This window comes from Mus caroli, chromosome 7, assembly GCF_900094665.2.
Source record: "Mus caroli chromosome 7, CAROLI_EIJ_v1.1, whole genome shotgun sequence".
Lineage (NCBI taxonomy): Eukaryota > Metazoa > Chordata > Mammalia > Rodentia > Muridae > Mus > Mus caroli.
Window position 1 is genome coordinate 114,819,370 of NC_034576.1, and position 12,312 is coordinate 114,831,681.

The following is a 12,312-nucleotide window of genomic DNA, read 5'->3' on the forward strand; positions in this document are numbered from 1 at the left end:
AACTTTGTCTCTGTAACTCCTTCCCTGGGTGTTTTGTTCCCAATTCTATGAAGGGGCACAGTGTCCACACTTTGGTCTTCATTCTTCTTGAGTTTCATGCGTTTAGCAAATTGTAAGCAATATACTTTGGGCTTGCTTACAGATTCAAAGCTTTAGGCAAACATGGAACTAGAGAAGTAGCTGAGAATTCTACATCCAGATCCACAGGCAGTAGGAAGAGAGAGAGACTGGGCCTGGCTTGTGCTCTTGCTTGAAATCTAAAGCCCACCCCCACTGATGTATTTTCTCCAACATAACCATACTTAATGTCTAAGAATTCAAATATATGAGCCTATTGGAGTTATTCTTAGGCATACCACCATGGGGGGGGGGGATTCTCAGCTTTCTTTCTCTTTCTTCTTCTTCTTCTTCTTCTTCTTCTTCTTCTTCTTCTTCTTCTTCTTCTTCTTCTTCTTCTTCTTTCTCTTTTTCTTTTCCTCTTTCTTTGTTTCTTTTTCTTTTTCTTTTCTTTTCTTTCTTTCTTTTTTTGTTATTCCGGTAGGAGGGGCCTAGTGACTCTGGTCAGTTTCAGGAACTTCCTGAAGCTATTTTGAGTTGTTTCATCTTCCTGCTTAAGGAGCTTCCTGCAGTGTAGAAAACTTTGATCTCAGGGGAAAGCTGTTGTTACAAAACAGCTACATAGTAGGTCCAAGGCCTCCCTAAGTTACAGGTAGACCTTCTTCTCAAACAAAGCAAACATCTTTACCCAGCTTTCATTCTGATTTGAGGAATGTTGGAAACATATACCTATAGTATTTTCTTCAACTGGTAACAATTCTATGGTGAAATTCTAAGGGCAGCAGAAGGCAGAGCAGAGGTCTGGGAAGGCACAACGGAGTCCAATGTGTGATGAGGGACTATAAGAGAGTTGAAGTCAGGTGGATGACTGGATCAGCTCCTTTGCATTTCATAGAGCATTCTGGCTGCACAGTGGCAAGAAGGTGTGGGCAGAGAAATTCAAGAGAAAGCAGTACCTGGGTAGGAGGTGGTTCTGATGGGGACATGGAGGAGAGATCTGTGGCTTGAGCCAGGCCTGGGGGTGGGGAGTGTTGGTGAGGAGAGGCCGGACTGGGGTCCTGGTTTGGTGGGGCAGAGCCTAGAGAAGTTGCCAATCAATATGCTTGATTAAAAAGGATAAGAAGGGAAAAGAAGTCAAGAGTGCTCTCCAGATTTCAACTCAAACCATGAGGTAAACCAGGGTGCTTGGAAATAATATGTATATTTCACATGGCATTTTTGTTTGTTTTGTTTTGTTTCGAGACAGGGTTTCTCTATGTAGCCCTGGCTGTCCTGGAACTCACTTTGTAGACCAGGCTGGCCCCGAACTCAGAAATCCGCCTGCCTCTGCCTCCCGAGTGCTGGGATTAAAGGCATGCGCCACCACGCCCGGCTCACATGGCATTTTTATACAAAGCTTTCATCTTATGGACACATACACTTATGCACACACACACACATATATACAGATAGACACATATCTCATCATGTTTTAAGTATGTTTACAATTCTATGTTGGACCATATCCATAACTACCTTGGATCACATATAGCTGGTGAACACCCATGAGAAACCTTGAACAGCAGGTTGGACACCCTTGGTATAAACAATGGTTCCTCTTATTGAGTAGGAGGAAGATAGGGAGAGAGGGTTGGCTTTTGCGTGGTGGGCATGAGGATGTGGAATCTCAAATTCTGTCTTGGATGTCTAAATTTGAAATCTCAGGAGACTGGTAAAGTAAACAGATTGGTTCATCCATTGGGCCTGGCTGGGCGTTTCACATGGAGATTCTCAGTGTGTAGGCCAAAAGGATCTCCTAAAAGCAGTCAGACAATTGGATTTCCTGTGTGGGAAATGTAGCATCATGGTGCTGTGAGAGCCATAGACATCAGGAACATTTGAGACTTAAAATGTATTTGGTGCAGCTATGGAAGTGAGTGCTTCATTCATTGAGATTTAAATGACCTACAGACAGACAAGCAGAGAAGTCAGAAGTCAGGAGCCCCAGCCTTCAGAAAGCCCAGCCTTTCATCCATAGTTAAACATTTCCATTGCCTGTCAGGTCCCCAGAGTGTGTGTTTGAGGTCACCGGTATTTTTCTGCTGTTTTATGGAGAATTATACAGAAGGGCAGTTGGATAAATTTGGGGACAAGAGCTGGGTAAGGTCCCAAGGAACGTTAAAAGCCTGCTGCTCCCATGAATGAGGAGATGGCTCAGTGGGTAAGAGCACTTACTCTGTAAGTGTGAGGGTCTGAGATTGAATCCCCAGTGCCCACAGAAAGTGAGCATAGCTCTACCTGCCTGTAACCCCTGCACTGGGGATGGAAGCCTCGGGCTCAATGAGACACCTAAGCTGTCTTAAAGAAATAAGGCAGAGAGCTACAGAGGAAGACAGCCCATATTCTCTTCTGTAGACTGTATGCAAGGCATGCACACCAACATACGTACATACATACATACATACATACACTCATACAACATATATATAAGATTCAACTGGCCAGGGCTTCCTAATGTTAGTTTCCCCTTAAGCTAACACCTCCTTCTCTATCTTGGTGCCGCCGACTCATTCCCTATCTAACTACAAGTAGGGAAGTAGCCCTCTGTGCATCAGAATTCTCCAGAGTCTAGACTGCAACTAGGATGATTGAGTCAATAAAAAAATTAATACATAAGAATGAAAAACGGGCCATTGCTTTCATTAAAGGTTTCTTTGCTTTTTTGGTTTTGGTTTGGTTTGGTTTTCCAAGACAGGATTTCTCTGTGTAGTCCTGGCTGTCCTGGAACTCACTCTAGACTAGGCTGACCTTGAACTCAGAAATCTGCCTGCTTCTGCCTCCTCCCAAGTGCTGGGATTAAAGGTGTGCACCACCACTGCCTGGCTTTCATTAAGGTTGACTGCTGCCACTGGGTTAGCAATGACCAACACCCTCGGAGAAAATGACCCTTGTGAGAGGATGTGAGGTCCAGCTTTTAGGAGGAGGAACCCAGGGTTGACACAAGCGCTTCCTGCACTACTGGGCTTAGGGGTAGGAGTCTCCCCCCCCACCCCTGCCCCCGCCCAAAGTCCATGTGGGGGTGTGCACTTGAAAGAGTGGGGCGTAGGTCACTAACCCATTCTAACATTTCTTTTGCTAAATTGTACTGTAGATATCCAGTATTTGAGAAGTGAAAAGAAATTAGTTGGCAAGATGGCTCAGTGGGTAATGGTGCATGCTGCCAAGCTTGCTGACCTAAGTTTAACCCCTGTGTTCCTTATCATAGAGGGAGAGAAGTTGCTCCTACAAGTTATCCTCTGATTTCCATATCACACAAACACGAATGCACGCACACACACACACACACACACACAGACGCAGACACTTTGGAAGTTCATTTTCAGCTGAGGATACAGGACTGTAAATTGGAAGTGCCAGGACCTAGTCCCACAGTTCATAAGAGCCGAGGAGCCCTAACCAGAGTCCAGTGCCCTGGATGTTCCCACACAGCAGCTGGGGACAGAGAGGAAGGATCTTCCGAAGAATGTCTCAGGGAAGGCAGAGGATGGCACATGGAAAGGGCTTAGGAGATAACAGGCTGAAATCGACGAGCTCCTTCTTCCTGTCCACAGTGAGGAAGCACAGGGAACCCTGAAGGAAAGACGAACAGATGCCAAAGACAGAGGCCTCAGTGAGCTGCTGTGCTCAGCCTACTCCTGTTTGTTCTAGAATCTTCTCTAGGAGAAAATGGATCTTTGCATTTATGACTCCTCTCTTCTCAGGAAAGCAAGAAGGATGACAGCCAGAAAGTTGAGATTAAAGGGACAATTAGGCTGTCTTAGGAAAGCCGCGGGGGATCAATGGTATACAGGGGGCGGGAGGGGGGACGGGACTGCCAGCTGACTGAGGAAGGAGAGGCATCCCCTCAGCATCAGTGTTGGTCATGAACTTTGCAGAGTCCCCTTCCACCCCATCCGTCCTTCCCCAGCATGTGACCAGACCCTTCCTTGTCTTTCAGTATCCGAGTTCCAGGAGGAAGGAATGAACGCCATCAATCTGCCTCTTAGCCCCATCTCCTTCGAGCTGGACCCCGAGGACACTCTGCTGGGTAAATGTCCTTCTTGTCTCCGGAATAGCTTAGTGCCCACAGCTTAGGCAGCCCCACCAAACTCCTTTTCTTCTTCTTGCTCTCTTTTTAGTTTTAGGACTTTTTTCTTTAATTTTAAGAATTTATTCTTTGAGAATTCCATACATGTATATAATGAAATAGGATTGCATCCACTTCTGTTTTTTCTCTAACTCCAAATCATGTCCTCCTTCTCAACCTCATCTCTTCTCCCTTCTCTTCTTTATATATCTGATGCTGCCCACATATGCACAGCTGTGGAGCTACCCACTAGAACAGCCTTCTTGTCCCCTCTTCCTCAGTGTTTCCTTGGGGCTGAGCGCTCACAGTTACTTCTCCCCAGCCAGTTAGGCCAAAGCTGCTTTCAACCTCTGTGAGAGAAGCGTCCTTGTGCAGTAGGCGGCATTCAACACAGAGACCCTGTTTCCTTTTACAGAGGAGAATGAGGTCCGGACAATGGTCGATCCAAACTCACGCAATGACCCCAAACTTCAAGAGCTGATGAAGGTAAGAACCAGTAAGAGCAGGTTCTAGGAGACTTTCCCACAGACTTCTGGCTGTGGCAGGAGTCAGAGAAGGCACCAAACAAAGGCCATGGCAGGGAGGACAATGTCATGTCAAAGGAACTTGTAAAGTCAAAATCAGAAACAGCCCCATTCTCCAGATGAGGAGACGGAGCCTCAGGAGGCCAAGCGATTTGTTTAGTGCCTGTTTTAGAGAGATGGAATTGGTGGCTGGGAATGTGGCTCTGTTAGTAGAGTACTCTCCTAGCGTGCAAAAAGCTCTGGGTTCCATTTCCACCAGTGTGGCACATGCCTGTAATCCCAGCACTTGGGAAGTGGAGGCAGAAGAATCCAAAATCCAAGATCATACTGAGTGGCAAGGAGTTTGAGGCCAGCCTGGAATAAAGAAGGGAGTGGGGAATGGGGAAGACATATGTTGTATGTGATACTTTGACCATCATGTAGTAACTCCTCTTTTCCCCTGACCTATGTCCCCACTGTTTGTTCCCAAGCCTCACTTCAAAACAGAAAAGTGTCTTAACTAGTCCACAAGTCCACTTACAGTGTCTTTCTGCTCGAAGCCTGTCTGTAGTTTTCTATCAAGTGCAGAGCCCTCAGCAAGTAGTTGAGTCTTTGCTCTGGCTCTCTCTTCAGCCTCAGATAATCTTTGTAGTGACACAGGGACAGCTGGCCTCTGGCTGCAGCACTCCCTCTCCCTAGGCCTTTGCTTAGGCAGCTCCATCCATTTGGATTGCCTTTGGCTTCCTGCACACCACGTCCTTCAAGAAGGCCTTTCTAATGGCCATTGCTGTGACACAGCCTCTCTGTAGAGCAATGGCCCCTTGGCTTTAGCTCTTGAGTGCTGTGCTGCCCCCACTCTCTCCTAGCTTTCTAGCAGTGAACTTTTGGGGGTTAGAGACGTTCCTTTCTTTGGAACCATCATATCCCCAATGTCTAGCCCAGCATGCTATGGCTATGAAATCCTAGTCTTCACAACAGACCTTCTCATCTTCTCTTCAGAGACTCCTCAAAAGCAAGGCTTTAGGGGAACATCTATTCGTTTCTGCTTGCTTCTGTGTGCTCTCTGCCTGGGTAGGACCTGGTGATGATTACTCTTGATTGTCAACTTGATGCAATTTAGAACTTGATGCAAACACATCTCTGAGCATGCCTGTAAGCAATTATCTAAGTTAGGTTAATTTAGGAAGACCCACTGTGGGTGTGGGCAGCACTGTTCTGGGAGCTGAGGTCCCAGACAAAATACAAAGGAGAAGAAAGCAAGCTGAACACCAGCATCCATCTTGCTGTGTTTCCTGACTGTGGGTACAACATAACTAGCTGACAGGAACTACCTTACCGAGTACCATAAAGGGAGAGTGTTTGATATGCTAAGAAGATCTGTCTTCCATGGAGTATTTGGCCCTTGTCATAGGCAATTCTTTTCATTTACCTAACTCAGGGAGTACTTTGGTCCACAGTGTTAGAGATCAAAAACCAGAGGCTCAAAGAACTAACTAGCTTGCCTCCGACTCACAGGTGACAGAGATGAGCGTGCACAAGTTCCGAGTTGACAAGAGTGTGTACATGCACAGGGCTGTGAGTCAAGCACAGTTCGTAGAGGGCCAGGCACACTTATGTCATGGACATCAGAGGGGTGCAGACACATGTGCATACAGTTGTAGATGACAGTGATACACACATAAGTCAGTAGGTGAGGCTTGGGGTTTGACCTGTTTGCATGACTCTAGAGTCTATACTCTTGCCTGGTATGAAGCCTTTCCCTTTGGAGGAAGGCCTGGTAGGGACAGGGAAGGTCATCAGAGTCACTAGTACTGCCCACACTAGAAGGGCTAACCCCTCATGTCTTAGTTAGGGTTTCTATTGCTGTCATAAAATACCATGATCATAAACCACTTGGGGAAGCAAGGGTTTATTTTAGCTTAGAGTTGGTGGTCCAACACTGAGGGAAGTCGGGACAGGAATTCAAACAAGGCAGGAACTTGGAGGCAAGAACTGATGGAGAACCACTGCTCATTGGCTTGCTCCTCAAGGCTTGGTCAGCCTGCTTTCTTATAGAACCCAGGACCACTAGCCTAGAGGTGTCACCCCCATAATGAACCTGGCCCTTTCCAAGTCAATCACTAATTGAGAAAATATCCTATAGGCTTCTCACAGCCTATAGGAGGCACTTTCTCAATTGAGCTTCCCTGTCAGATGACTCTAGCTTGTATCCAGTCGACCACAAACTAGCTGGAGCACCCTGCAAATGCACAGGGGTACTGGGGCTCACATCTAGCGTTTGCACACTGGTCCCATGCCTGCTCTGCCGATTTTAATTACCTAGCATAAGAAAGCTAGTTTCCAAACAGATGTGTAGCAGCTCTTCTCTGACTCCCACACTGTCTCTGCAGGTGCTCATTGACTGGATCAATGATGTATTGGTGGGAGAAAGAATCATCGTGAAGGACCTCGCTGAAGATCTCTATGATGGCCAAGTCCTACAGAAGCTCTTCGGTAGGAAAGGGGAGGACCTGGGGATGATGGCTGGCTCTTGGCTGAGAGGCAGTCCTAGGTCACAGTGCCCCACCCGAGAGAGGTGGACAGAGTGCGATGGAAACATGGGCATTTTAACTGCCTTCTGGGGGTACTGCCTTATGTGATGGAATGGTTGGGGGAGTCTTTTGGAAACCCGTTGTTCTGATCCCTGGCCATCCAGGGTCATCAGCTAGGTTGATGAGAAGCCCCCGCCCTAGGGATACAAACCACACCTCACCCTCCAGAAACTGCTTTCATGGCCTCACACACAAGCTTGAGTAGCCTCTTGTGTTTTTAGACTTTTGTGGCTGGAGTATGTGTGTACGTGTAGGTACACGCGCGTGCACACACACATACACACACACACACACACACAGAGCTGTTCCTATGTGCATCCCCCCATCTGTCCATGTGGGAATCTAGGGCCAATGGGAAGGAAAGGAGAGTTCTGTATTGATTTTGGTAGATAATGAATGAAATAGGTTTCCTTCCTCATCTTCTTTGTCTCAGGCCCACACCAGACTAAGGTTCTAATTCAGTGTCTAGCTGTCTTTCAGCCACCTCTGCATGGGTACACATGGGACTGAGTATACCCTTCTAGATAGGCACTGTCCCTCGCTGCCAGCAACCCCAGTACAGTGTTGCCAAGACATCCTTGCTCAGAGATCTCTCCTCAGTCTACTTGGCTACTTCGCTATTTTTCAGTCACCTTTCTGCACTTGTCTGAAGAGTTGCAAAGCTCCTGAGCTTTCATTCATTCGTCTCATCCTATCTCTTCTGCTCTGTCGCCTGCTAGCTGCGACACCTCTGGTTAAATCACAGGTCCAGTCCACTCTCATCTAAAACTCGCAGATCTCTTGCTGATCACCATCCAGACCACTTAGCACAGCCCTCGGGACATTGGATGCTCCTCCCAACCCCCACAGCTGTCTGTAGCTTCTCCACCAGACACCTCTACACATGTGGCTCACATGACAGGGCATGACAGATGAAGTAAGTGGCTGTGCTGGCTGTTGTTTTTTCCGTTTCTATGTCCAGCCCAGTACATTATTTCTTATGTCTGTCTCTACGGCCCTTCCTCCACCATCTACCAAGACATGCCATTACTGTTCATCCTCTGGACTCGGGGCGCTCCCTTTTACACTCTATGCATTATGGTTACATGTAAAAGACAGGGCTATGTATTTCTACATGCCTTCCTCATCTTATGTGTTGGTTGTAGGTAAGCACATGTGGCTCACCAACATGAAATCAGGAAGTAGGTCTTATTTATTTTTTTCTAGGTTTCTCCGGCCCTGTCAGGCTGCTCTGCACATCACCTAGCACTTAATCAATGTATATTAGGTAAATGAATGAATGGCTGATGTAAAATCTAGTAATTTCTTGGAAGCTAAACTGATTTGGTACTCAAACATCAATATTAATGAGTATTAATATTTAAAGGTTGTAAATGCTAGCTGAATGCAAAATGGGAAGGTTTTGGCGCATGTAATCATGGAGAAGATATGAGCTTCACTGAGTGTGTCCCTGGTGGCTGCAGCTGCTGGGCCTCCAGCACGACTGACTTCTAATCAGACTCAGAAGCTGCCTCAAAACGTTCTACGCTAGGCTCTTGGAGCAAGGACAGAACGTGACCACAGAGTCATCTTGCCTCCAGGGAAGGGTTACAAAAGAGCCTGACATCACATCTGTGTAGCTCCAGATCAGGCCTCCTGTATGCATAGGTCAGATGATTTGAGATGTCCATCTTCATGTCCCAAAGGTGAATCACAACAGAAGTTATGCTCCTCATGTGAACTTCAGTTTAGCCCTCTGTAGGTGTAAGGTTGAGCACACACATTCCAAACCTTAGGCAAGATCCCCAAGGTTGAAAGAATCAGTGTGCAGCATAATGAATGTCATAGAGGCCCCTGGGACAGACCAGCTTAGAGACAGGTGTGAATGATCCGGTGACCTTAAGCTCCCCTCTAGTCTTTTGTCTTCTTTCTTCCCTAGCCTGGTTTTTTCAAAGAGCATTTGGTGCTACCTGCATCTGCTACCAATGCGAGCCACTCCCTCCCTCCCACTTCCCCATTTTTCCATTGACTCTCCCTGCTGCTGACACCTGATGCTATCTTCTCCCAAGGCTCTGCTTCTTCCAACCATGGTTGGAGTTTCTCAGTGTATTAGTTAGTTTTCCGATTGCTGTAACCAAGTACCTGGTAAGAAATAGCTTAAAGGAAGAAGAGTTTGTTCTTGCTCACAGTTGGGGGGAATGCAGCCCATCATAGCAGGGGAGACACGGCAGCAGGAGATGAGACAGCTGGGCAATTGCATAATACACAGTCAGGTAGCAGAGAGAGATGAAGATTAACCAGAGACTCATCATCCGTCTTCCGACTTCCTGGGTGGTGCTCCCACCCATTCCTGCGGTTTCAACCATTGATGCTACAATAATGGCACTCACGTTTAACTGTCTTCAAAGGGATTCATTCCACTTGAATACCCCTCAGCTGCCTTACCACCAGCCTGACCCAAACAGGCTGTTTCCCTTGGTTATCCCCACCAAAGGCATTCCATTTCCACCCCAATGGTGGGTTCATTGTGCACAGTTCAGATGAAATTCAGTCATCTAGATTGCTCACTTGCCTTCATCTCCAAAAGTCCTGGCAACTGTATTCCCATCTACTGTATATCATATTCATCCCATCTCTCAACATGCATGCAAAGCCTCATGAAAGAATTTGGCAAAGACAGCTGGGTAGGGTTCACTCTCTACATTATGCTACAGCTACCTTGGCTTAGAACAGCGGTTCTCAACCTGTGGGTCCTGGCTTTTTTGAGGTCAAACAACCCTTCCACCGGGGTTGCCTAAGACAATCAGATATTTACATTATGATTCCTAACAGTACAAAAATAACAGTTATGAAGAAGCAGTGAAAATAATTTTATGGTTTGAGGGGTCACCACAACATGAGGCACTGTTGGGTCAGGGCATTAGGAAGATTGAGACCCATAGCTTAGAACTTCTTGCTTACTCTTGGCTTCTTCGGTTCCATCTTTTGCTCCTGTACATCATTTCTTGCCTCAGTATCATGCTGGAGATATTCCATATCTTTCTACAGCTCACTAGTCTGCTCAACACTTAAATGAACCCACAGGACATTTGTCACTTTCTTTCTAAACTTTGTGAATTAGAAATAATTTTAGGCTTTGAGTCACAAAGTTTGTACAAGGGATTTCCCAGTATTGTTCACCTACACTCCTGTATGTTCACAGTTGACCCAACCATCTCTCCAATACCAAAACGGAAAGAATAACCTTAAAAAGCTCTTTAACCAAATTACAGGCCTCTTTTGGCTACACTACTTTGTTTTACATTGTTTTCTAGGTTTATTTATTTTTTCATCTTATGTATGGATTTTGCCTGTGTATGTGAATGCATTCCAGATGCATATCTGTTGCCTGAGGATGCCAGGAGAGGGCACTGGATCTTTCGAGCTGAAGTTAGAATGGTTGTGGGCTACCATGTGGATTCTGGGAACTGAACCCAAGTCCTCTGCAAGAGCAACAAGTGCTCTTAACTGCTGAGCCATCTCTCCAGCCCCCAAGGATGCATTACTTTCTAACATGATGCTCAATTTCAGCATCCCAGCTTGCACGCTACTTTAGCTGGCAAGTCTCCTTTGCTCTTGAGTCCACAGTGGTTTCTCTGTCCTTCCTTGTCTTTCATGAGGCTGTGCGTCTGAAGAATACTGGTAGGAAGTTTTGTAGGATGATGAATACAGGAATACTACTACACAGTTTGGGGAGCCACTCCCCCAAGTGATCCATCCTTCTCAGTGCCTGCTAGGGAGCACTTGTAGTCACTGTGACTTGTCACGGGGCCGGGGGTGGGGGGAATGCGTGCTCTCAAATGACTTACGGTGGTCTCTGTCAACTCTCTTCACTATAGCATTACCACTTTTCCTCCTTGTGATTAATTTCTTCAGGGAGAAATACCTTGAGACCATGGAGATATCTTCCTCTCTTAACTCTCTCTCAGAGTCTAGCAGTAGACTGACTGTGCTTTAATCAATGCAGTTGTGTGCAAAGGGTAAATCTGCTTTTCCTTCCTTCTCTACGTTTATTCACTGGAATTCTCTCACAAGGATGAGCTGTAACTTCCTTCTGATTATCAGTTTATTCAGCTATTTAAATATATCAATGTGGACAAAAGATTTTGTACATTGGCTGCTGGGAACTCTCTACCATTGGCTCCTGCAATCTTTTGCTATGCAGCTGTTGTTTTATTGATATGTCCTTGCATTGTAGCATCATGAGGCAGTCTAGGCTCGTATGGTATTTTCTGAACTCTGCTAACCACTTCTCCAAAGAAACTAGATTTTTTTTTTTTAACTTTAGAATGGCATTTATTCATCAGGTTCTGGGCCTATCACTGGGCATTTTAACTTGTTCTCTACAGCATAAATAATCAAATTCTCAATGGATAGTATGAAGATAAATCAAGCATCGTTAGAAATTGGGCCTCCAACATCTGGGGCTTGAGTGCTTCTATACTAACTTGGTTGGGCCTGGAGAGCAGGAGCAGCCATGTGGGTGACATCATGGAACAAAGACTGAGAAATTGAGCAAGGTGCCAAGGGCAGGGATGTCTTGACTGAGGGTCATGTGAGCTTGATGGTGACACCAACAGCCTGGAAAAGACAGGTGACCTGGGATAGACATGACCCTCCGCATGTGCTCTGCTCGAGAGCCCTTGGGTGGCAGCATCAGACCTGACTCACCAGTGTCTAGCTTGCTTGCAGGAAAACAGCCCTTCCCAGAACCCTTAGGCATTTGGGAGAAGGTCTCCTCACTCCTGACCTCACTGCCTTCCCAGGTGCCCACTGCTGTGTCTGTTTTCTGGGCCTTTCTCTTTTTTTCTGGCAACAGATTTTTGTATAAGTTTTCCTTAAAGCGCAGACACAATGATCTGGTAGAAAGAAAGTTTATAGATGTCTTAGAAATTATAGATGCACCAGGCCTTAGGGTAACTCAATGACAGAGTACTTGCCTATCATGTCCAAGGCCCTGGGTTCAATCAATCCCTAGTACAAAAAATAAAATAAATAAATAAATAAATAAATAAATAAATAAAAGAAGAAATCACAA

The 12,312-nt window shown here is 46.0% G+C and overlaps 1 protein-coding gene across 1 annotated transcript in view; it reads left to right on the plus strand.

The window, feature by feature from the left end:
- Parva (parvin alpha) overlaps positions 1 to 12,312 on the plus strand; it is a 162,148-nt gene that overhangs the window by 109,433 nt on the left and 40,403 nt on the right. Inside the window, exons 2-4 of the mRNA XM_021166342.1 lie at positions 4,034 to 4,123; positions 4,578 to 4,648; positions 7,056 to 7,158. Of these exons, the coding sequence (XP_021022001.1) occupies positions 4,034 to 4,123; positions 4,578 to 4,648; positions 7,056 to 7,158 (264 nt within the window). The remainder of the gene's footprint in view (positions 1 to 4,033; positions 4,124 to 4,577; positions 4,649 to 7,055; positions 7,159 to 12,312) is intronic.